Source organism: Tachyglossus aculeatus, chromosome 7, assembly GCF_015852505.1.
Source record: "Tachyglossus aculeatus isolate mTacAcu1 chromosome 7, mTacAcu1.pri, whole genome shotgun sequence".
Classification (NCBI taxonomy): Eukaryota; Metazoa; Chordata; class Mammalia; order Monotremata; family Tachyglossidae; genus Tachyglossus; species Tachyglossus aculeatus.
Window position 1 is genome coordinate 33,382,645 of NC_052072.1, and position 26,938 is coordinate 33,409,582.

Below are 26,938 nucleotides of genomic sequence, written 5' to 3' on the forward strand. Positions count from 1 at the left end.
GTTGCAATCTTTCATTAATGATAAAGCCAGTGTATCACCCAAAGGTGTTAAACTACTGGGGATCAAACATGCAAGCAACTTTTCAACAAAAGCAAACAGCTCTTTGAGAACAAGAAACATTGTCTGCCTCTGCCCATTGCAGGATCCTAACATGTGGATGCTTTTTCATCAAACCATCCTGGTTTTTTCTTCAGAGTGATAGTGAGACCACAGAACTCTTATGACAAATTGAGAAATAGAACACCTCGGTAAACCAATAGTTTAGGACCAATTATTGCTATGTTCCTGGAGAAGGAACATAGTCATAAACCACAGTATAAAAATAATTAACATCTCTAGTTTCCTCCTGCTGTACCAGAGACTCCACCTGTTCTTTCCACAAGTCAAAACAGTCTCACAACTCTTATGTTTTGTGCCCTTCTTAGTTTCTGGTCTATTCTAGCTTTTCTTGTGAGTTTTTAGGCCTCAGGCTCTTTAGTCTGACTCATGCTAATTAGCCAGATTCAAACTTTGTGCGGAGTAGTAATCTCATCACCACATCTTCTCTTTTTCTCTTCTGAAAAGAGAAATGAAGGGCTTTTTCTTCATCTTTTAAACTAGGATAGACCATACTATCATCCGTTTTAATTTATGTTTGTAGCATACACCCAGGGAAGAAGGAAAATCAATATTATAAAGACTTCTTTTTTCCCTCCTTGATTTGGTGTGCTGGCAAAATATTTTTTTGAAGTGATCTATTTAATAGCGGCACTATTTAATGCCACCCTGCATTAACTGGGCAGTCTGTAGTGGCTATTTTGTGCAGAATTCAGTGGAGAATCAAGTTTATTACAGCAGGACATAAAACCTATGACAACTCCATTAGCACTGTATTGAAGCATCACAACTGATCGTACCATCACCCACCCCATCTTCTCAGCACTAATCTTCCCAGCACTGCGGTCAGCTAATAAAAAAAAGAGCTTGCAATATTTGTAGGAAATATTAAGAATGAAAAACAAAGCCTGGACACGTACCGACAAAGCAGCCTTAACAGAAAACTTCCTACTTGGTCGGCAACCTGATTGGTTTGGGAGTTTGAGACGCAGCTGCTGTTCAGCAAGACTGGGGACCCCTAAGCTGTCTCCCCATTTCACTGCCAACCTACCCAGACTCCAAAGAGATTTCCCAAGGTGTAGGTGGAAGAGAGGATATTGCAGGAAGGTGGGAAAGTCAGAAACACGGTCTGACGATCAGGAAACAATTTGGGTTTCCTGTATTGGGCTCGGGGCCTTAGGCAGTTACGAGATGTCGATCTTGTTCGAACGGAGCTATGCTTCTCAACTTCAGTATTTAATAAGCAGTAAGCATTCCCTAGGGAGAGTACAAGACTGGGAGTCAAGAAGATATTGGTTCTAATTCCAGAGCCACCACTTCCCTGCTTTGTGGCGTTGGGCAAGTCATATAACTGCTCTGGGCCTCAATTTCCTCACCTGTCAAAAGGGTATTAAATACCTGTTCCACCTCCCCCATAATAATAATAATGATGGCATTTGTTAAGCGTTTACTATGTGCAAAGCACTGTTCTAAGCACTGGGGGGGATACAATGTGACCAAGTTGTCCCAAGTGGGGCTCACAGTCTTAATCCCCATTTTTACAGATGAGGTAACAGGCTCAGAGAAGTTAAGTGACTTGCCCAAGGTCATACAGCAGACTTGTGGTGGAGCCGGGATTCAAACCCATGACCTCTGACTCCAAAGCCCGGGCTCTTTCCATTGAGCCATGCTGCTTTTCAGAGACTTGTAAGCCCCATAGACTGTAAGGCTCATGTGGGACAGAGACCAGGTTTGATCTGATTACTCTCTTCCCCTTTCAAAGCCCTACTGAGAGCTCACCTCCGCCAGGAGGCCTTCCCAGTATAAGCCCCGCTTTTCCTCTGCTCCTTCTCCCCTCTCCATCGCCCCTATTCCCTCCCTCTTCTCTAACCCCTCCCCCACTCCACAGCACTTGTGTATATTTGTACATATTATTTTATTCCTGTTATTAATGATGTGTATATATAATCTATGTATTTTGATGCCATTGATGCCTGTCTACTTGTTTTGTTTTGTTGTCTGTCTCCCCCTTTTAGACTGTGAGCCCACTGTTGGGTAGGGATTGTCTCTATCTGCTGCCAAATTGTACTTTCCAAGCGCTTAGTACAATGATCTGCACACAGTAAACACTCAATAAATACGATTGAATGAATTACATTTATCCCAGTGATTAGCACAGAGTTTGGCACAAAATAAGCATTTAAAATACTACCATAGTTATTATTATTATAGACCAAGATTTTCTTGTATCTACCTCAGCCCTTAGTATAGTGCTTGGTACAAAGTAAATGCTTAACGAATGCCATAATTAACAACCAGATTGTTCTACTACATATATTCTCTTCAAAAGCTTACTCACCCCTTGCATGCATGTCCATAATTACCCAGGTTTCTAAGGCAATCAATAATAATTATTGAATGCCTAATGTGAACAGAGCACTATATTAAGCACTGTACTAAGAACACAATTGAACTAGTAGACAAGATCCCTGCCCTCAAGGAGCTGGCATTCTGCCAGGGAAGATAGAAACTACAATAAATTACAGCTAGAAAGTACAGTACAGTACTCTGCACAGAGTAAGCGCTCAATACAATTGAATGAATGAAGTGAAAAATTATAAAGAAATGTACATCGGTGGCATGGCAGAGGCATGAGTATCCAAGGACCCAGGTGGAATGGAATTACTGTAGTGGCAAAATGGCTTCAGAGGGTTCAGGGATGAGAAATGAATTGAGTAAGGGCTCCTGGAGAAGATGTGACTACAGAAGAATTTAAAGGCAATTGAAGCTGTTGACTTCGAAGCTTAACATCCTGTTCCCAAACTTGCCCAAGCAGCCACATCCTAAATATAGGTCCCATTTGCCCATTCGTTATTTCCCTTAATGCTCGTGTTCTTAAATGTCTGTGGGAGAAGTCTTAGGACAGTATGGACTGCAGAAAAGATCTGTCTTTTCCAATACACTACTTCCTCTTGGTTTAGTCTAATGCCTATGACAGTTAAAATTCTCTTCTTTGACTCTGAGAAAAGATGCCTCGTCTACTTCTCTGACCTGTAGCTTCCCTTTGCTTGTTAATGGCTGCAGTGATTCAAAATGACCATTTCTTTTCTATTTTATTCAAATTACCAATTATTCCTGTTCCCTTTAGGGCTAATGGGACATCCTGGTCTTCAAGGTCCACCTGGATGTCCTGGGCCACATGGAGATAAAGGGAGTCCTGGACCCCCGGGGACTCCTGGGTCACCTGGTCCCACAGGTAATGTTAATGTATCTGTTTCCCCATTACCCCCCCACCTGGGGCAGTCTAAGACTCTGTATCAAAATCTTCTGATAGAGTACTTTTCTCTCATAATTTTAAAACTAATGAAAATGCAATGAGCCTGCCATTGGGAATCATATCTGTCAAGGTCTTGGAACACATTCAGTTTACTAATTCCAGAACTCCCTCTCTTGCTGAATGTCTCATGATTTACAAATTGAGACACTGAGTAAACAGGAGAAACGAGAGACAAATTCATGCTATTACTTTGCTTTTATGTTAGGTATTTCCAGTCACTCTCCCCCCAATTTTCACCCCAGTTAACTTTTCTAGATTTTTCATTACAAGCATTAATGTTTATTAAACTAATTACCCTTGAAATCTGAGCTAAATGGAAGAAATTCCAGAGGCTTCAAGTGATTTTACCTCAGGTCTTAAACATGAAAAGGTAGGGAAAATGAAAACAATGCATGCATTTGAGACTGACAGAAGCACTATTTTCCACAACAGAAGTTTTACGTTGCTCCTGCACAGCTCAAAATACTTACCAGTCTATTAAATAGGATTCAAGTCGTCCACATAATAAACATTCTGTTGCTGTGAAAGATACCCTGTGTGATTGAAAATAATGTGTCCAGGCTTTAAGATTACATATTCTACGTTTGCTCCAAAACCTTCAGAAGTGGATGAAACAATTAAAGATTTCCAAGTATGAATATGAATGAACCAAGTTCTAAAGTATTTCATAAATATCCTAAAAACAGAAGGAGATATATACAACAATACGTAAACTGGTCAGATTCAGTCAGATACCCACTCAAAAAAAATTCATTTGGTTACATGTGCATGTATTAAAAGACATCTGTTTCCTGCATTACCATTATGTGTCCTTGAAAATCTTTTCCCAATCTAAAATTTCTCTCATTTACATGGGTGTATGGCACTATCTGAATACTGTTTTTTGAATTCTTCAGGTTAGAAGTGAGCATTATGACAAACTAATAGATGCTTGTCGCTTGGCTCTCCTGTCTGTGACTGTCTATTTCTCCTGTCCTCATGAATGAAAGCCCAGGATTCCTATTAATACATGAGTGGTTGTAGTTATAAAAGCATTGAATGTAGGTGGTTTCTAGTACATATACAGAAGCCTTGTATTTGTCATAATGGACATTTTTATTGTACGTTGTCAAATGTGTCAATGTATAGTTTATATAATTTCTATAAAGGTGTGAACTATGAGTGCTTATGTCAAATTACATATTACCTGATTTTTCTTTTATGTGCTCGACAACATAAATAATTAAAACAACCTATTCTCAGCAATGATGAGATTATCTTTTAAAACTCTAAGGAAATATGACATGCTTTTCTTGTTAAGCTATTTCATTTAACCCACTGAAAGTTTCTTTGAATGTTCCAAAATATTTCCATAAATCTCTTTATGTAAGTGCTCTCAATTCCATGCAACATCAGAAGAAAATTATTGCACATCTTTAACTCTTTCAAGGTAAATACAAAGGACTTTGATCAGGAGCAAATAGTAGTAGTGCCTATTGTTTGCAAAGCACTGCACTTAGATCTGGGGAAAAAAGCAGATTTGAGAATTAACATCACAGTCTAAGATAGTGAGAGACTACATATCAATCAGTCATCTTTATTGAGCACTTACTGTGTGCAGAGCACTGTACTAAGTGCTTGGGAGCATACAGTGTGAAAGTTGGTAGACTGCAGCGTGGCTTAGTGGAAAGAGCCAGCGCTTGGGAGTCAGAGGTCATGAGTTTTAATCCCAATTCCTCCACTTATCAGCTGTGTGACTTTGGGCTAGTCACTTAACTTCTCTGTGCCTCAGTTACCTCATCTGTAAGATGGGGATTAAGACTGTGAGCCCCACGCGGGACAACCTGATTACCTTGTATCTACCCCAGAGCTTAGAACAGTGCTTGGCACATAGTAAGTGCTTAACAAATGCCATTATCATCATCATCATCGTCATCATCATGTTCCCTGCTCACAGTAAGCTTACAGTCAGTCTAGAAGGGGAGACAGGCATTAATATATTAAATTACAGATCTGTACATAAGTGCTTTGGGGCTGAGAGATGGGTGAATAAAGAGTGCAAATCCAAGTACAAGGGCAATGGAGAAGAGAGTGGGGCAAGAGGAGATGAGGGAAGGCCTCTTGAAGATGTGCCTTCAGTAAGGCTTTGAAGGTGGAGAGAGTGATCACCTGTTGGCTATGAAGGGGGAAAGTGTTCTAGGCCAGAGGCAGGCTGGCCATAGGTAAGAGGTTGGCGGCGAGATAGATGAGATTGAGGTAGGGTGAGTAGGTTGGCATTAGAGGAGTGAGTGTGTGGGCTGGGTAGTAGTAGGAAATCAGCAAGATGAGGTACGAGGGGACAAGGTAATTAAGTGTTCTGAAAGCCTATGCTAAGGAGTTTCTTTTCAATGCTGACGTGGGTGGGCAAACACTGGATGTTCTCAAGGAGTGAGGAAACAGGCTGAACGGTGATGTGGAAAAATGATCTGAGCAGCAGAGTGAAGTATGGACTGGAGTGGGGAGAGACAGGAGGTAGGGAGGTCACAAAAGAGGCTGATGCAGTAATCAAGGTGGTATAAGATAAGTGCTTGGATTAATGTGGGAGCAGTTCGATGGAGAGGAAAGGGCAGATTTTAGCGATGCCACCAGGATTTAGTGACAGATTGAATATGTGGGTTGAATGATACATTTACATAAGATAAAACAAAAGTAACATCAGAGACAAGGACAAAGATAAATCCAAAAAAGAGCAATAAAATTTTTTGGCTAGAAAAACTTAGTTGCAGTCTCCTCATAGCTCGGATACCAACATTCACAGCCACTTTTGCTGCCTTCCCATCAAACCGATATTTATGGAGGCCACTTGCCGCCAGCATTTAAATCCTTCCCCTTCCTGCAGGGCAGATCGGGAGCAAAGCCTGGGAGGACAGCAGGGGCTGCTGGAGGTAATAATAAAAATAATAATTGTGATATTTGTTAAGCGTATATCTTGGAGGAGTGAATGGCCAAGTTTGTGTGTTACAGGTGTTTAGGTTCTTTGCAGTTCAGATGGCTGTTTTATGATGGCTGTTGTTCTGTTTCAGGGGATCCTGGCCTACCTGGAGATATTGCAGATTGTCCCAAAATCCCCGGGCCCCCAGGGATTCCAGGTTCAAGAGGACCAGAAGGACGCATGGGATTTCCTGGTCCAAGAGGACCCCCAGGCTTACCAGGTACTCCTTGATGGCACCTGGTTGCTCCTTTACAAATCAGCAAAAAAGAGAAAGAAAATTTTGGAGAAATAATTTCTAACATTCTCAGCCTACTCAATGGACAGTAACTAACTACATCCAGGCTCTTGTTGCATGATCCAGCATGACAATAACAATAAGAATAATAATAATGGTATTTGTTAAGCACTTACTATGTGTCAAGCACTGTTCAGAGTGGGGGGAGATACAAGTTCATCGGGTTGGACACAGTCTCTGTCCCACATGGGTTCATAGTCTTAATCCCCACTTTACATCTGATGTAACTGTGGCACAGAGAATAATAATAATAATGGTATTTGTTAAGTGCTTACTATGTGCAAAGCACTGTTCTAAGCTCTGGGGGGGATACAAGGTGATCAGGTTGTTCCACGTGGAGCTCACAGTCTTAATCCCCATTTTACAGATGAGGGAACTGAGGCCCAGAGAAGTGAAGTGACTTGCCCATGGTCACACAGCAGACAAGTGGCGGAGCTGGGACTAGAACCCAGCTCCTCCTGACTCCCCTGAATCCCAGGCTCATGCTCAATTCACTAGGCCATGCTATTTCCCCACATGGGTGTAACCAGTCAATGGTAATTACTGAGTGCTTACTGTGTAGATGGGGTATTCCAATACAATAGAGTTGGTAGACATGGTTCCTGTCCACAAGGAGCTTACTCTCTTCAGCAAAGGATAAGTTGAACAGGCCCAGTCCTATTATACATCCCTGCTTTGCTGCATTGGCAGTGGGGAATGGCTCAGTCAGGACACCTCAACTCTGACCCAATCAGCCACTACATCATGAAGCAGTCTCACAATTTTGATGAATTTTTCAGGCAGCCAAATTTGCTTAGTAGTTTCTAGGGCCTAGACCTGCTGAACATATCAGCTGCTTTGGTCAGGCCTTGGAAACCCGGGTAGAGGTCCTGGAGCTGTTACCTGCACTTCTCCCACATCTGACACACAGCAAATATCATGTTTGCTTACCAGCTGTGGTCTGAAGTCACACTGCAACTTCAGGAGTATCTGGTTGGTAATCTTATCAAGCAATCAAAGAGGATTCTGGCTGGGATCTTGACAGCAAGAGAGAGCAAAGAGATGCCTCTAGAATTGCCACAGTCTGCTCTCTCTGTCTTCCTTTTTGAAGATGGTGATGGTGGCATCTTTGATATCCTGTGGCAATTCTTCAAATGACCCATTTGTTGAGAAAGAGTTTGTGCAAGTAATAAGGGAAATAATTATGGTATTTGTTAAGTGCTATGTGCCAAGCATAATACTAAGCACTGGGCTAGAGACAAGATAATCGGGTTGGATATGGTCCTTGGTCCACACTGGGCTCACAGTCTAAGTAAGGGGGAGTAGGACTTTATTCTCGTTTTACAGATGAGGAAATTGACAATTAAGTGACCTCTGCCAGGTCACATAGCAGGCAATCTGGCAAGGCCCATATTAGGTTCTGATTCCCAGGCCCGTGCTCTTTCCACTAGGCCATGCTGATTCCCAAGTACTTAAGCAGGGTATCCCCTTCTATGTTTGAAGAACTCAGCGGGTGTGCCAACAGACCCAGGAGATTCTCCATGTTTTATGGCTCTGACTGTGGTGGGGACTTTTCCAATACTTGGTGAAAAGTCCCATATTTTCACATTTAGTGAGGTTTTGTGTGGTTCTGTCTCTATCCACCATCCAAACTCCTACCACATTAATCCAGGCATTTATCCTATCCTGCCTTGATTACTATATCAGCCTCCTTGCTGACCTCCCTGCCTCCTGTCTCTCCCCATTCCAGTCCATACTTCACTCTGCTGCCTGGATCATTTTTCTACAGAAACATTCAGTCCATGTTTCCCCACTCTGCAAGAACCTCCAGTGGTTGTCCATCCACCTGGGACTGTCTCTATATGTTGCCAACTTGTACTTCCCAAGCGCTTAGTCCAGTGCACTGCACACAATAAGCGCTCAATAAATACGATTGATGATGATGATGACTCTCTATATGTTGCCAACTTGTACTTCCCAAGCGCTTAGTACAGTGCTCTGCACACAGTAAGCGCTCAATAAATACGATTGATTGATTTTGTTAGTACGTTTGGTTTTGTTGTCTGTCTCCCCCTTTTAGACTGCGAGCCCGCTGTTGGGTAGGGACTGTCTCTATATGTTTCCTACTTGTACTTCCCAAGTGCTTAGTACAGTGCTGTGCACACAGTAAGTGCTCAATAAATGATTGATTGATTGATCCACCTCCAAAAACAGAAACTACTTACCATCAGCTTTAAAGCACTCAATCACCTTGCCCCCTCCTGTGTTACCTTCCAGTTCCTCTACTAAACCCAGTCCACACATTTTGCTCCTTTAATGCTAACCTACTCACTGTACCTCGATCCTGTCTTCTCAGAGCTGATCTCTTGCACACGTCCTGCCTCTGGTCTGTAACACCCTCCCTCTTCTCATCTGACAGTTACTCTCCCCACCTTCAAAGTATTATTGAAGGCGCATCTCCTCCAAGAAGCCTTCCCTGATTAAGCCCTCATTTCCTCTTCTCCCACTCCCTTCTATTTTGCCCTTGCTCATAGATTTGCTCCCTTTAATCACCTCTTCCTCAGCCCCACAGCACAAAGCAGCATGGCCTTGTGGGAAGAGAACAGTGCTGGGAGTCAGAGGACCTGGGTTCTAATACCCTCTGTGTTAAACGCTTGCTCTGTGACCTTGGGCAAGTCACTTAACTTCTCCATATTTCAGTTCTTCTGTTCTCCCTCCTACTTAGACTGTGAGCCCCATGCGGGACAGGGACTTTGTCCAAACCAATTCACTGGCATCTACCCCAGGGTTTAGGACCATGTTTGACACCTAGTGAGCACTTAAATACCAAAAAAGATCTGTAGTTTATTTATATCGATGTCTGTCCCTCTCCAGACCGTACAGTTGTTGCGGAAAGGAAATATGTCTACCAACTCTGTTATATTGTACTCTCCTGAGCACTTGGTTCAGTGCTCTTCACCCAGTAAGCACTCAATAAATATGATTAATTGATTGATCCACCACCCTCAGAGAAATGTCTCATCCAAGTAGCATCATTTTCCCATATTGATATTGGGTTGCTCAGAACTATCTAAATATCCCTGTGTTCAAAGATTAAATGCAGGATAGCTGCTAGATGTGCAGCTGGTCACTCAAACAGAATATCCCTTTGGTCCTCCTCAGCAGCAGACACTGCCCTGCCCTCATATGCTACTTACCTCATAACTGAGTGTAGGGTACTGAATTAGAGTCTTGTATCCTTTACCTAGTACAGTGCTACTTACATATTCCAAGGTGGGAAGGTCATGTGACAGATGGTCCCACTGGTGATCTATGGAAATTGGTAGGTTGCTAGAAAAAAAGAAAAATGAGGAGAATGGCAAATACCCCAAATGACAACTGAGGTTTGCTCCCTCCCTCCATGCCTCTAGGGTCTGCTACCATTCATTCAATCATATTTATTCAATCAATCAATCATATTTATTGAGCGCTTACTGTGTGCAGAGCACTGTACTAAGCGCTTGGGAAGTACAAGCTGGCAACATATAGAGACAGTCCCTACCCAACAGTGGGCTCACAGTCTAAAAGGGGGAGACAGAGAACAAAACCAAACATACCAATAAAATAAAATAAATAGAATAGATATGTACAAGTAAAATAAATAGAGTAATAAATATGTACAAACATATATACATATATACAGGTGCTGTGGGGAAGGGAAGGAGGTGTGCAGAGCACTGTACTAAGCGCTTGGGAAGTACAAGTTGGCAACATATAGAGACGGTCCCTACCCAACAATGGGCTCACAGCCCCCTCCTCCCGTTCACCCTCCATTTTCTCCATCTTCTACCTCTGTCTCTGATTTCCAGGGTGGCCGTAAGGCGGAGTCAATTAGGTGAATCGGCATTTTTGTAATTGATATTTTCCATGCAAAGTTTCTTCTGTGGGAGCTAACTTGATGGGGTTTCCCACTCGAATCTTTCAGTGAAGATAATTGCAAACAACAGAGGGGGGTTTTCTAAGTGTTTTCACACTATTAGAAAGGATCTGGAGACAGGGCAAGTCAGTGAAGTGTGCAAAGAGCTCAGCATACAACTCTCATTAACAAGAACTTTCTTCCTTGTCTCTAAGGAAACACCCTCAGCTGGAAAAATCTCTCACTGTTTTTTCCTGAATGGAACAAAGCCCATATTATCATATCTGGTGTAGCAATTTTCCCTGAGTAGACAATCTCCATTTAAATATATGCAGCAAAGGGGCTGGCTGCTGCCTTGGCAATTTCATATGTCTAACGTAAGATGTATATTCAGAAATGGTTGGGTCAGTTTCCGGGCTAGTAATGGATGTAGAAGCTTCGCATTCTTGGTGTGTGCCATCCAGGCCTGGAATGCTCCTTTTCCAGCTGCTTGGATTTTATTCAGGTTTCACCGGACAGCTGCAAGCAGACTCTCTGAGCACTAAGAGAGAACCATCTGAGTCTGTGTGGTGACAACTGGACAAAATGGCAACAAAAACAGTCACCCAAAAATCAGGTCATACAAAGCAAATATCAAAAACGTGAAACCACTCCGTTGTGTATGCGCACATCTGATCAAACATTTAGGGCTATTCTTTGGGCTTGAAGATAGCCTACTGACAATACGATTTTCCTTAGACTTACGAACCTCATGTGAGGTTCTTATCCTGGCTCTGCCACTTGTCGGATATGTGACTTTGGGCAAGCCCCAGCTACCTCATCTGTAAAATGGGGAATAGGACTGTGAGTCCCATGTAGGATATGGACTGTGTCCAACCAGATTATCTTGTATTTACCCCAGCAGTTAGTACAGTCCTTGGCACATAAGCACTTAAAAAAATACCAGTTTTTATTTCTGTGGGGCAGCTGAAAAGACTGATTATGCATAACCAATAGTTCTCTCCACACTGTTTGCACATAGATATAATTTTTTTCCAGGTGGTTTATTCTCTGTTTCCCAGGCTGAATACTGTTTTTGAATCTCCCTCCTGCTATCTGTATCACAGAGTTTATTGAGTACCACAAGAAGCAGCATGGCTCGGTGGAAAGAGCCCGGGCCCCGGCTCCGCCAATTGTCAGCTATGTGACTTTGGGCAAGTTACCTCACTTCTCTGTGCCTCAGTTACCTCATCTGTAAAATGGGAATTAAGACTGTGAGCCCCCCGTGGGACAACCTGATCACCTTGTAATCTCCCCAGTGCTTAGAACAGTGCTTTGCACATAGAAAGCACTTAATAAATGCCATCATTATTATTATTACCTTCTCAGAGCACATATATTAAAGGCACTATCCCTGCCCTTAAGGAGTTTGCAATTCAGTGGGGGAAACAGTAGATATCCAATCATGCATTCATTCAATCGTATTTATTGAGCATTTACTGTGTGCAGAGCACTGTGCTAAGCGCTTCGAAAGTACAATTGCTAGTATTGATTAAACACCTACCATGTAAAAGATGTGATTGCAAACTCCTCCAGGGCTGAGAACATCATCAGTTGGGGAAGATGGAGTCTCTTGTTCGAAACTGAGCCTCTGTCCTGAGACTTCATGAATGATAACCTGTATGTAGGAACCGATTATAGTACCAGTGCTTGACTAGTACCACTTACACTCTCCTTCTCTTGCCAGTCCCCCTGGTTAAGCATGAAGCTAAGTGCTCACAAATCATTTTTACGCACAGGACCCATGTATGGCCACAGTGACTGCCGGCTCTGTGCTGATACTGTGCTCTTGTCCGTATGGAGCCCAAGAGGCAGTAACCACTGAGATCTTTGCCCTCCCCATTAGCTGGTTACTTTTCAGGATCCCCTGCTCTGCCTGTTCACTGCACGGAAACTTTTGCCGCTGATGACATAGCCCTAACAGGCAAAACCAAGATTAGAACCCGCTTCGGAAGAAGAGTGAAAAAAGAGGTCTAATACACACGAGTGAACGAATAAATAGGAAATAGATATCTTTATAGGTGCTTATGAGATTGGTGGGCTGGAGTGATTGGGAAGATGAGGTTAGTCAGAGAATGGGACATAATAAGAATAATAATGATGGTATTTGTTAAGCGCTTACTATGTGCAAAGCACTGTTCTAAGTGTGGGGGGGATACAAGGTGATCAGGTTGTCCCACATGGGGCTCATAGTCTTAAACCCCATTTCACAGATGAGGTAAATGAGGCCCAGAGAAGTGAAGTGACTTGCCCAAGGTCACCCAGCAGACATGTGGCAGAGCTGGGATTGGAACCCATGACCTCTGACTCCCAAGCCCGGGCTCTTTCCACCACACTGAGCCATGCTGCCATATTTTAAGAGAGTTTGGAAGGATTCATTCATTCAATCGTATTTATTTAGTGCTTACTGTGTGCAGAGCACTGTACTAAGCGCTTGGGAAGTACAAGTTGGCAACATATAGAGACGGTCCCTACCCAACAGTGGGCTCACAGTCTAGAAGTGGGAAGGATGTGGTTTAAGTGTTGTGGGGGGGTGAGTTGAATGTTTCAAGATGAGGGGCAGGGAGGTAGAAGGGTTTCCTTGGACATGGGCAAATTGAGAATGAGGGGCAGACAGGAGATTAGCTAAGGAGGAGTGAAAAATGAGGTGGGAGACAGGAGAAAAGAATATATAAATTACATGGAACCCAATGCCAGGGAGTTAGGAGACTCCTCCTAACTGTGAGAGCCCCTCAAGGTCCAGTTCATGGACCCAATTATCATCTTCTTGACAAATTCAATGGCCTCTACTCCATCCTAATCCTCCTCGACCTCTCGGGTGCCTTCGACACTGTCGACCACCCCCTTCTCCTGGAAACATTATCCAACCTTGGCTTCACTGACCCTGTCCTCTCCTGGTTCTCCTCCTGTCTCTTTGCCCCTTCCTTCTCACTCTCTTTTGTGAGCTCCTCTTCTGCCTCTTATCCCCTAACTGTGGGAATCCCTCAAGACTCAGTTCTGAGTTCCCTTCTATTTTTCATCTCCACCTACTGAGTTGGAGAACTCATTCATCCCCGTGGCTTCAACTACCACCTCTATGTAGATGATTCCCAAATCTACATCTCCAGCCCTGTTCTCTCTCCTTCGCTTTTGTCACACATTTCCTCCTGCCTCAGGACATTCTACTTGGATGTCTCACCAGCACCTCAAACTTAACATGTCCAAAACAGACTCCTCATATGTCCACCAAACCATGTTGTTTCCCTTACTTTCCCATCACCGTACACTGCACCACCATGCTCCCGGTCTCACAAGCCGACAACTTTGGCATTATCCTTCATTTATCTCTTTCATTGAACCCATATATTTAATGTCACCAGATCCTGTCAGTTTAATCTTCCCAACTACGCTATAATCCACCCTTTCCTCTCCTTCGAAACTGCTACCATATTAATCCAAGCACGTATTCTATCCTGTTTTGATTACTGCATCAACCTCCTCGCTGACCTCCCTTCCTCCTGTCTCTCCCCACTCCAGACCGTACTTCACTCTGCTGCCCAGATCGCTTTTCTAAAAAACCATTCAGTCCAGGTTTCCCCACTCCTCAAGAACCTCCAGTGGTTGTCCACGCATTTCAATATCAAGCGGAAATTCCTTACCATACGCTTTAAAACACTCAATCACCTCACCCCCTCCTATTTTACCTGATTTATTTACTACTACAAGCCAGCAGGTTCAATTTGCTCTTTTAATAACAGGCTATTCATGGTACCTCGATCTCATCTTTCTTGCCACTTACCCCTCATCCATATCCCGTCACTGGCCTGAAACTTCCTCCCCCTTCATATCTGACAGACCATCACTCTCCCACCTTCAAAGTTTTATTAAAAGCACATCTCCTCCAAGAGGCCGACCTTGACTGACCCCTCACTTCCTCTACTCCTCTCCCTTCTGTGTCACCCTTGCACTTGGATTTGCACCCTTTATTCACGCCACCTTCAGCCCCACAGCATTTATGTACAAATCCATAATTTATTCATATTAATGCCTGTCTCCCGCTCTAGACTATTTTTAATGGTATTTGCTACATGCTTATTATGTGTCATGTGCTGGACTAAGAGCTGAGGTAATAATAATAATTGTGATAATAATAGTGGTATTTATTAAGTGCTTACTATGTGACAAGTACTGTTCTAAGCACTGGGGTAAATACAAGGTAATCAGGTTGGACACAGTCCCTGTCCCTTATGGGGGCTCACAGTCTTAATCCCCATTTTTCAGATGAGGTAACTGAGGCACAGAGAAGTGAAGTGATTTGCCCGAGGTCAGACAGCAGACATGTGGCGGAGCCAGGATTAGAACCCAGGTCCTCTGACTCCCAAGCCCATGCTCTTTCCACTAGGCCACAGAAAGATACAAGTTAATTAGCTTGGTTACTGTCCATGTCCTACATGGGGCTCACAGTCTTAATCCCCATTTTACAGATAAGGTAACTGAGACACAGATAGCGCTTAGTACAGTGCCTGGCACATAGCGCTTAAATACCGTAATTATTATTATTGTTATTAAGTGTCTTACCCAAGGTCACACAACAGACAAATGGCAGAACCAGAATTAGAACCCAGGTCCTCTGACACCCAGTCCAATGTTCTTCCACTTCCATGCTGGTCCTCTAAAGCAGACTGCAAGCTGCTTAGAAAAGAGACTGAAGCTCCTTGTGGGCAAAGAATGTGTCTACCAATTCTGCTATGTTTTACTCTCTCGAACACTTAGAACAGTGCTCTGCACATAGCAACCACTCAATAAATACGATTGATTGATTGATTAGAGAACCTAAAAGGTGATGGTCAGGGATTTCCCTTTTCTATGAAAAGCAATGGAGAACTACTAAAGATCTGTGGGGGACTTTTGCTACAGCCTCTGATCTAAAGAGAGCCATCTCACTTCTGACTGCCACACATTCCCTAGGTCTGCCAGATGATACCCACACTAATCCAGAAAACCCCTTTTTGCCCCTGTACTCTCAGGGATTATTTACCAAAACTTCCCATTTGTTGCACAGATCAAAAAGGAAACATTCATCTAGAGATTTCCTGTGGTCCTTCATCACAAAAATGACAGCGAAGATGATATGCAGGTTCCTCATTTCATCCTCATGAAGAGGAGGGTGTTTACAGTGGCTAATAATAACAACTCTTGGCTAAATAGGGAGTGCTGGGGTGATGAGGATGAAATTCACTTCCTGTTTTTTCTCTGTGGAAAGTGAGAACACCACCCCGCTTCCACCTCATACACAGACGCACCTCTCTCTCTTTCTCTCTCTCATGCTAAATAGCCAAAAGAATTAGCCTCAAATAAGGTACTTACTTCATTTCTGGTGGAGCCTGGCAAAAATCAGTCAGGCCACTTTAGAAAGAAAATAAAGGTGTTAACCTACTTGGAAATGTTTTATCAGGTGGTGGTACTAGTATAAATCAGGTATAAAATCACAGTGGTTTGTTGTATACATGCTTGTTACTGCAACGTTGAATTTCTCAAAAAAGAACTGTCATTAAATTCCTTATCCTCACCTCGTTCTAGTGGGGCAAAAGGCTGTGGAGTTAGTAATAAGGACTGTGAACCCACAATTTGCAGGAGTCAAGGTACCTATTTTTGCATCTAATGGATCATTTTTCCTGTGGCCTGAAAATGTCCTCTTGCACTCATAGTGCCTTCATGACCACCCTGCTGGCCTAGTGGAAAGAGAATGGACTTGGGAGTCAGAGGACCTCGGTTCTAATCCCAGATCTGCCACTTATGCCTGCTCTATGACCTTGGGCAAGTCACAGTCTCTCTGCTCTTTGGTTCCCTCACCTGCAAAATGGAGATTCAATCCCCGTGCCCCCTCCTACTTAAGACTGTGAGCCCTGCATAGGACTAGATTATCTTGCCAAGATCCGCCCTTTCCTCTCCATCCATACCGCTACCCTGCTCATTCAACCTCTCATCCTATCCCGTCTGGACTACTGCACCAGCCTTCTCTCTGATCTCCCATCCTCGTGTCTCTCTCCACTTCAATCCATACTTCATGCTGCTGCCCGGATTATCTTTGTCCAGCAACGCTCTGGGCATATTACTCCCCTCCTCAAAAATCTCCAGTGGCTACCAATCAATCTGTGCATCAGGCAGAAACTCCTCACCCTGGGCTTCAAGGCTGTCCATCACCTCGCCCCCTCCTACCTCACCTCCCTTCTCTCCTTCTCCAGCCCAGCCCGCACCCTCCGCTCCTCCGCCGCTAATCTCCTCACCGTGCCTCGTTCTCGCCTGTCCCGCCATCGACCCCTGGCCCACGTCATCCCCGGGCCTGGAATGCCCTCCCTCTGCCCATCCAAGCTAGCTCTCTTCCTCCCTTCAAGGCCCTGCTGAGAGCTCACCTCCTCCAGGAGGCCTTCCCAGACTGAGCCCCTTCCTTCCTCTCCCCCTCGTCCCCCTCTCCATCCCCCCCATCTTACCTCCTTCCCTTCCCCACAGCACCTGTACATATGTATATATGTTTGTACATATTTATTACTCTATTTACTTATTTATTTATTTATTTTACTTGTACATAGCTATTCTATTTATTTTATTTTGTTAGTATGTTTGGTTTTGTTCTCTGTCTCCCCCTTTCAGACTGTGAGCCCACTGTTGGGTAGGGACTGTCTCTATATGTTGCCAATTTGTACTTCCCAAGCGCTTAGTACAGTGCTCTGCACATAGTAAGCGCTCAATAAATACGATTGATGATGATGATGATGATGATGATCTTGTATCTACCCCAGAGTTTAGTACAGTGCTTGGCACATAGTAAGCACTTAATGACTATTACAATCATTTGCTAATCATGGGAAGATCTGTTTGTCTGAAGGACCTTGTCTAAGGGGCTATAGGAAAGATGTGCAGTTCTACTGTTATTTTCAAAACCAAACAAATGTCAGTAGGTAACTCTTATGGTGCCATATCCTCGTTGAGGGCAGGGAATGTGTTTGTTTATTTTTATATTGTACTCTCCCAAGTGCTTATTACAGCTCTCTACACACAGTAAGCACTCAATGAGTACCACTCATTGCCTGATTGATTGATTTCCTGCTCTGACTGGGAATTTCAATACGTCCCAACACTAGCAGCCTGTTGTGCTATAGTAAACATTCTCTGCTGGGCTGGAGGCCCCAAACTGACAGTAGTTCAGCATGGCCTAGTGGAAGGAGCATTTGTCTGGGAGTCAGAGGTTCTAATCCCAGCTCTGCAAATTGCTTACTGTGTGACCTTGGGTGAGTCACTTAACTTCTTTAAGCCTCAGTTTCCTCAATGGTAAAATAAGGATGAAATACCCCTTCTCCCTCCTAATTAGACTGTGAACCCAATGGGGGACAGGGGCTGTATCCAATCTGATTAACTTGTATCTACCCCTGTACTTAGAACAGTGTTTGACAAATAATAATAATGATATGCCAAGCACTGTTCTAATCACTGGGGTATTCATTCATTCATTCAATCATATTTATTGAGCGCTCACTATGTGCAGAGCACTGTACTAAGCACTTAGTAGAGACAAGGTAATCAGGTTGTCCCACGTGGGGCTCACAATCTTAATCCCCATTTTACAGATGAGATAACTGAGGCCCAGAGAAGTTAAGTGTCTTGCCCAAGGTCACACAGCAGACAAGTGGTGGAGCCGGGATTAGAACCCATGTCCTCTGACTCCCAAGCCCGTGTTCTTTCCACTGAGCCACGCTGTAAAAACCCCCACTTCATTTAGTGCCCTAATTAATGACAAAACAATGAGCAAAGTTGGAGAAAATCTGGATTTGGATAGGAAATTAATTGAACGAGACAGTAATTTGAACCTAGAGCATGATCACTTGGTCTTGCTTACTGTATATGAAAGACAAGTAGCCCAGTTGATGGCCAGCCAACATCTTCATCGCAGGTAAGGTTCTTGAAGTCTACTGATGTGTGCACTCTGACCTCCTGTGTGTTCAATCCTAATCAGGAGCGTCTCCTGTAACACATGCCCATCCCAACCTCTCTCCAAACTCACCCCCCCACCCCCACTTATGATTTCTCCCAGCATTACCAAAGGATTTACATTCTCATCCAGTGTTCTCCTTTCCTCAATATAACTTGGGGCCCCCAAAGATTCACCTCTTCTCATCCCCCGCTTTAACCCAGGATACTCCTGGTTTCAGCTCTGATCAGCACTGTGTTTCAGTGATTCCTGAGTGCTGATCAATCCCGTATCTAATTCAGTCCCTGGCCCGATTTCATGGTCAGTAATAGTAATAATGGCATCTATTAAGCGCTTACTATGTGCAAAGCACTGTTCTAAGCTCTGGGGAGGTTACAACGTGATCAGTCTGTCCAACGGGGGGCTCACAGTCTTCATCCCCATTTTACAGATGAGGTAGCTGAGGCACAGAGAAGTTAAGTGACTTGCCCAAAGTCACACAGCTGACAATTGGCAGAGCTGGGATTTGAACCTATGACCTCTGACTCCAAAGCCCATGCTCTTTGCACTGAGCCACGTCATCCAACTTCCTCAGGGGCTCAATATATCCAGTCATATTGTGCACCCATTGGCTTCTCCATTGCAGTCCTACTCTGCTACTCTTCCCTAATCCAGTCCTACCCACAGCACGCAAAACTGACACCTCTCACTCATAGTTCAAATTGTGCTTTGGTCTCCTCCATATTATTCACCATGCTAGACCTCGTTTCTTCACATTAACTAAAACCACCATGTGTCGTGTCCGTGATTCCACTTTTCAACTTATTTGGGGCAAGTATACAGCAGTTTTGCCTCAAGGCAAAAGGCTGCTGAGAAGCAGCATGGCTAAGTGGAGAGAAAACAAGCCTAGGAGTCAGAAGGATGTGGGTTCTAATCTCTGCTCTGCCACATGTCTGCTTTGTGACCATGGACAAATCATTTAACTTCTCTGGGCCTCAGTACCTCATCTGTAAAATGGATATTAAGACTGTGAGCCCCATGTGGGACAGGGATGGTATCCAACCTGATTAACCTGCAGGTACCCATGTGCTTAGAACAGTGCTTGGCACTTAGTAAAGGCTTGACATGTACCATAATAATTATTATTGTTGTTACTAAGTTGACTTTGGAATATAAGCATTAAAAGAGTCCATGATTTGGATGGCTATCTAGGACTTAAAGGTGAACCAGGGCCGGATGGCCAGAGAGGTCAAGATGGCTTTGCTGGATCCCCGGGAGCACCTGGACAAAAGGGAGACTCAGGTGAACCAGGCTGTGATGGGCCACCAGGTAAGAATGTTCCATTCCCACTAAGAGCAAGTATGTTTTTTGTTTGTTTGTTTTTTAACAAAGACCTGATTAGAATAACTCACCCAGTTCAATCAGGACCATTCTCCAGGATGAATTTCTGACAAAACCACTGATCTCCAGCAGACGCAAACCTAAATGGAGGGAAACAGGCCAGAAAACCAAATAAATCCACAAGTTTCTAGCTTGCTGTTTAGATTCTCCTGAAGTTCCTAGAAAAATGCATGGAGTAAGTTTACCCTCAGGCAAAATTTCCCCATTTCAGTTGGTCGACCTGCCAGCTATTTAAAACCCAATCAATTTGAGGATACTCACCCTAACATGGGGTCCCATTAAGAACTGATGGAAGGGCAGTGTGACAGAGTTCTTTTTATGTGCCACTGTCAGTAGCATGGTATCACCCCTGGACCTTCTGTTTGCAGTGCTCATTAACTTTGACATTTTCCATAAGTACAGTACTAGCATCTTTCTGAATGCAAATTCAAACAACAGAGTACCATTTTCTGAGAGTACAGAAAATTATAAAAAGGGTTCCCTGGAGTAATATTAGGGAAAACTGCTTTTCAGATCTATTTTTTTTTTTTTTTTTTTGCTTAGAAAGTAAAATAACTGCACGGTTACAAAGTTAAATGTTTTTCTTTGAAATGTAGCTCGATTTTCCCTTAGATACTTTTGACACCATGAGCCTGTGCACAAGCCATTTCTTCTGAAGCTGGGCACTGTATTTAGAAAGGTTGGCTTTGTCGGATGAATGTCCCTTAACTCCCAGAAAGCAGGTGTTACAGCAAAATTGAGCATAGTTCAACGCAAGGTTGTGAAGCTGCCCTCTCCAGACTTTACCTTTTTGGCTTATTTAATATTGAGGATTCCTGGTGGGCTGAGCAGTATAGAGAATGGTTTCATTGAAAAAAAGGAGGTGGTAGTTTAAGAAAGAAAATCCCTACATGTGAATTCTTCTCAAATAATATTACAGGTTGGAGGATCTGAAGACAGAAAGAGGAGTGAAGTCCACTGGTGTTTTTATAGACAAGGGTGAAATGGGCATCTTTAAAATTCATGGATTTGTTTCATTGTCTTTTTTCCTCTTCGCAAGGTCCCCCTGGCCCAACTGGCGATCCAGGATCCAGAGGGCCGAGAACTGAATACCTTAACGGATTCCTTCTGGTTCTCCATAGTCAGACAGACAGAGTACCTTCATGTCCTGATGGATTGCCCAAGTTGTGGACTGGGTACAGTCTGCTTTATATAGAAGGCCAGGAGAAAGCACATAATCAAGATCTGGGTAAGAATTTTAGATGGCAGATATTTCCATACAATTCTACTGAGATCCCTTATAACAGGGGCAGAGTTTGAAAAAAAAATCATGTATAAGTTAATATATAGGTGATGTTTTTTACACGAAGATCTTTTTGCAATTGTTGATCGTAATATTGGGAATTCCACTGCATGTCTCTAAAAACTGACATTTTGGCTTAGCAGATTTTATTGCTGTTGCTTGTGTGAAACACTGAGGCAAAATATTCAAAAAATCATGGAGATAAAGAATCTGGCCAGGATTTGAAAGGCATTTCTACTGAGGGGAGTCAGTGTGATCTAGTGACAGGAAGTCAGGAGACCAAGTTTCAAATCCCAGACCAGCCACTGGTCTACTATGAGACCTGGGGCAATACTCTTAACCCCTCAGGTCCTCAGTTTCCTCATTTGTAAAATTGGGAGTAGGTAGATTATGATCCCTTTATAGGATAGGAACTGTTGTCCAATCTTATAGTCTGGCATCTGCCCCAATGCTCAGCACCCAGCAGCTGATTAATAAATGACATAATTATTGGAAGTGTTTGGATCTCTGAGGCCTTCATGAATATGTTTGAGAGGCAATTTTCAGACACACTAATTGCCAGCAAACAATACACAAGATATACTTAGTTTTAAAAAAGAGGAATACTTTGAGAAGGATGAGTTTTCAAAAGGAAAAACTGAAATTTAAACCACAGCCAGAAAACCAACCCCTTATTGCCTTGCCCATACAGACTGAGGAAGACACACCAAGGGCCCTCAGAGCAGAAATAGCACATGGCTGTGGCCTGTGGGGGTCAGAGGGAAGAGAAAGCATTATTCCTGCAAGGTTTTTTTTCTATGGTATTTGTTAAGTGCCTAGTATGTGCCAGGCACTGTACTAAGTACTGGGGTAGATACAAGCTTATCAGGTTGGACATAGTCCCTGTCCCACATGGGGCTCACAGTCTTAATCCCCACTTTACAGATGAGGTAACTGAGGCACAGAAAAGTGAAGTGACTTGTCCAAGGTCACACAGTAGACAAATGGCAGAGCTGGGATAAGAGCCCAGGTCCTTCAGACTCCCAGGCCCATAGTCTATCCTCTAGGTATGGACTCCATCCAAACAACCTCCTATTGCTATGAAATGTGGGGAGTTAGTCCTTTCCCTATCGGGCAGTGCAGCTTCTCCTTCCCTCTCTGCAATTCCCTTGCCCACATTCACCTGGAAATTTGATTAGGTGGTTTGAAATACAGTTCAGTTCCATTCAGGAATTGATTGGCTGCCTGGTAACGCAACCAGTCTCTAACAGTTTGGTAAATAAAATGGGCCTGACTTCTAGTTCTAGTATCAGAGAGTAGATTTAGTCACCAGGAGGTCTTAGAGGAAAGTTGGGTAGGGTGCATCAGCTTCCTGGACTATATAAACTGTTGCTGATAGACATGCCACAAGAACCACCTGTAAGCCTTGTCCACCGGGACCTTCTGATTTTGAAAAGTTTGGTAAAGTTTTTGGTGAATGACTGCATGGCAACTGAGTTGGGAATTTGGCAATTCCTTTCTTTCCTAGGTCTCGCGGGATCTTGTCTTCCCATGTTCAGCACGATGCCGTTTGCTTACTGCAACATCAATCACGTCTGTTTCTATGCCAGGAGAAACGATAAATCCTTTTGGCTATCAAGTTCTGCTCCTCTGCCCATGATGCCCCTCTCTGAAGATAAAATACAGCCGTACATTAGCCGGTGTGTGGTGTGCGAATCCCCGGCCCGGGCCGTGGCCGTTCACAGCCAAGATGAATCCATCCCACCATGTCCGGTATCGTGGAGAAGCCTCTGGATAGGTTATTCTTTCCTAATGGTATGTCTACAGCTCTTTAGTCCCACTGAAGTGCTCCATTTCTTAAAGCCCGTTTTCAGTTCCTCTCACCTCAGATTAAAAAACAACCCTATGAACTATTGGAGACTATAGAAAGGCAATAAGATCTAGCTCTGGAAAGCCTTTATGAACCGGGCTCAGTTTTTCTGCATTGGGAACTGGCTTCAGTTGCTTGCGTGATTTTACTTTAGTTGCTTTGGGGGCAATGTACAAGAAGCCTCTTTTACTTTCTGAAACTCTGCTTCTATTTGGGGAAGGTGGGCCCTACTTCCTCTTCTCAGCAGCGTTGACAATTTTAAAAAAAATTTAACGAGTTAGGTTTCGGCCAGATCTTTTCCTCCCTGGTTGATCTGTCCACTCAGTTATTGAGTTCTTCTCTGCCTGGGCCCCTTTCTGCTCCCTAATTTATATTCTAAAGCTGGTCTTGTCTGTTCAGCACACAGGAGCTGGAGATCAAGGAGGAGGACAGTCCCTCGTGTCCCCTGGAAGCTGCCTTGAAGACTTCCGAGCAGCCCCCTTCATTGAATGCCAAGGGCGGCAGGGAACGTGTCATTTTTTTGCCAATGAATACAGCTTCTGGCTAACGACAGTGAAACCAGAATTACAGTTTTCACCAGCTCCCTCACCAAGCACCTTAAAAGATGGACAGGCACAGCGCCAAAAAATCAGCAGATGTCAGGTCTGCATGAAATACGGTTAAAGAGAGAACCCACAATGCCCGGAGAAACTTCTTGGAGAAAGAAGTGAGAGGTGCTAAAGAATTGAATAGTATTTTATCATAGCATTTCATTGAAAAATATTCCTTTTATTTAAATATTGTCGTTCAAACAATATTGCACATCTTTTTCTTCTCCAGTCTACCTAGAGGAAGCCAGTACTGCACCGATCGATTTGGTTGGGCCTGCCCTCCTAAGTAAAACACTAGCATTATTGTTAATTGAATTATGGCGGGGGAGGAGTTGGCTTTCTTCAAAATATATGTTAATGCTCAGTAAAGCAAACACATTATAAAAGGCCATATTGCCAATAGTTTCACTGGAAAATCCATTTGTTGACGAATAAAGTCTCAGGCAATTGAAAGTAGATTCCTCCCACAGTATGCTTTTGGTTGAATTGTACGGGAGAAAGAAAAAACAAAACAAAAAGACTTGGAAGATTGACTCTCGGAAGTGCCACTTATACTGGATTTTCTTATCCACTGTCTTCTTTATGCATGTACAAATAGCCAAAGAAGAAAATCACTTAAAACAATCCTTTTAAGGATGAACACCCAGATATGTCGAGTCAGCCATGGTGGCTGTTCATGGTAACACCGCATTTGTATAAAACAAAATCACAGATGAGCACAAAACACTAAATTGCAGTCATTCTCCTTTTATTTTTCAGATAAAGGAAATGTCTCCTCTGGCAACCCTTTTGAAAAGTAGCAATTATGAAAAAAAAAATTCATTCAATATGGGATTAGCTCCAAAAAGCTATTAATGAATATTAAGCCAGTGATTCACTAAAATTGACTCACCATTTCACAAACTTCCAACAGACTATTTTCACCCAGTCAGGGGTACCGCCTGCCCTCGCTATGTTCAAGCTACTGTGCCCAGGGAACACACCGTGGAAAACAAATGTACACACAGCACCTCTGCTCTCTCCCCAGGAAACACTGTTCAGCTTTCCAACACTTCATAATGACACTCTGCTCTATATTCCTAATGGCAACTTATGAAGAAAAGTGACAGAGCCATCATTATGCACTTGGGAGAAAATGAAGGGCTTACTTAATTAAACTTAAATAAGCACATTCATTTTGGTCAAGGCCGTGCTAATGAAAAGACATGGAAAAGCTATAAATAGAATAGAGTCACTAGGATACATTTTATGTATTTCCCACTAGGTTTTTATGTGAGATTATCTCATCTTCCAAACTTTTTCATTCTGAAATTTTCTCTTTTCTTAACAATTGACAGCTCTATTTTGCAGGCTGATATTTTCGTGAAAAATTAAGAACCTTTATTTTTCCAAATTTTTACAAAAGTCTAAAGAGGATTTCCTGGCACTAACTTCATCTTTGAGTATAAAGGACAGCTATCTCACGCTCATTGTATAAACAGAACTACAGAATGGGACTTCAATCAATAGGACAGTGAGCACACACACAAACTCCTTTTGAAGGAAGAAGCCCTTACCCCCAATTAGCTGAACACTAAAGCCCTGCAAATTTCCCAAAGCCTGGAACATTTCACCTTCACATCATATTTTCTGAGGAACAAAACAAAAAAACTGATCAATAATGCTAAGGATAAATTCACTGGCACCCTAATTCTGAATGCTTTCTGTCTTAAAATTGGTGAAAGAGCCACAATCCTAAGAAAACTCAGGAATAAAATGGGGACTATTAAATGCTTGAAAAGCAGGGAGATCTTCTATTTTTTATGAATCTAAATATATTCCCATAGGTTTTTATATAAGGAAAACTTCCCAAACCAAAATGATTATAATATGCTTTCTGTTAGTATAGCATTTTTTATTTTATAAAGTAATGTCTGGTTTAAAGAAAAAAATTGACATAAACTGAGCTATTGGATGATTTTTGAAGTAGAGTTATTTCTCCTGGGATATTTTATTCAGAGAAGTGAATAAAATTCACTTTAGGGAAGCAGCATGGCTCAGTGGAAAGAGCATGGGCTAAGGAGTCAGAGGTCATGGGTTCTAATCCCGGCTCAGCCACTTATTGGCTGTGTGACTTTGGGCAAGTCAGTTAATTTCTCTGTGCCTTAGTTACCTCATCTGTAAAATGGGGATTAAGACTGGGAGCCCCACATGGGACGACCTGGTCACCTTGTATCCCCCAGCACTTAGAACAGTGCTTTGCACATAGTAAGCGCCTAACAATACTATCATCATCATCCACGTAAACTCAGTGTGGACAGGGAACATGTCCACTAACTCTGTTGTACTGCACTCTCCCAAGTGCTTAATACAGTGCTGTGCACATAGTAAGCACTCAATAAATACGGTTGATGGTGGTGATGATAGTTTTTACATCTATCCCTATCACATTTTTTTATTCAAAGCTGGAGTGGAGATGAGAGTGAGAGAGAGGACGTGATTCTTTTAAAACCTTTAATTGTAACATCTGTGCCATTGCTGACTGATTATTGAACTCTAGGATTAGCAAGAAAATTCAAATTGGAATGCGGAGAACTGAACAATTGTTTTCCAATTTTTCCCTAAGAAAATTACCTGAATGTGTTTGGTATATTAGATGTCCAGAGGTGCTTTTCCAACCCAACAGTCTTTCACCAAAATAAAGATTCTTTCCAACTCTGCACATTTTTATTATCCATCTCTGCGTTTGCCATGGATACAGTGGCTCTTTTCTCATGGGGAGAAATGAAAGAAACAAATATTGCTTCACCTTTGGTTGGAAAATCTCATACTTTATTTCAGCCTAGTGCAGATAGTCTTAGTTGGGCAGACATTTTGTTTGCTTGGCCTTGTTTCTGAAACTACACTATGAACGTGGCTAGAAACAACAATCTGTTCAAATCATTGCTCCCTTCACTCATACACACACACAGAGCTGTCTCCCATCCCCCCAATCTTCCAATGCAATATTACCTACACAATCTCAAAGGGGCCCCCTCTACATAGCAACAGTCGATTGCTAAGCAGCCCTTTCTGAGCCCAAGAAGGGCTGAATTACTTTCTAGAATTCATCACAAATTAGTGAATGATTAAAATAATAAAATGATTAAATAATGATTCAAAATGATCAGCAAGACTATATTTCAATAATCTCCCTGGTCTCTGCATAAGCTCAGTAATAATATTTTGACAAAGTTCTCTTGCTAACATCCATGTACACTGTAATCTAAATCTTCCTTGTGTTTTATATATTAGGCGCAAAGGAAGCATTTTGCAGCATGGT

The 26,938-nt window shown here is 42.8% G+C and overlaps 1 protein-coding gene across 1 annotated transcript in view; it reads left to right on the top strand.

Annotated features, from left to right (window-relative positions):
- The window catches only part of COL4A4 (collagen type IV alpha 4 chain), a 123,571-nt gene extending 98,604 nt beyond the window's left edge, over nt 1–24,967 (top strand). Inside the window, exons 42-47 of the mRNA XM_038749161.1 lie at nt 3,224–3,331; nt 6,454–6,582; nt 19,728–19,844; nt 20,956–21,144; nt 22,706–22,992; nt 23,447–24,967. Of these exons, the coding sequence (XP_038605089.1) occupies nt 3,224–3,331; nt 6,454–6,582; nt 19,728–19,844; nt 20,956–21,144; nt 22,706–22,992; nt 23,447–23,710 (1,094 nt within the window). The 3' untranslated portion in view covers nt 23,711–24,967. The remainder of the gene's footprint in view (nt 1–3,223; nt 3,332–6,453; nt 6,583–19,727; nt 19,845–20,955; nt 21,145–22,705; nt 22,993–23,446) is intronic.
- Nucleotides 24,968–26,938: the final 1,971 nt, after the last annotated feature.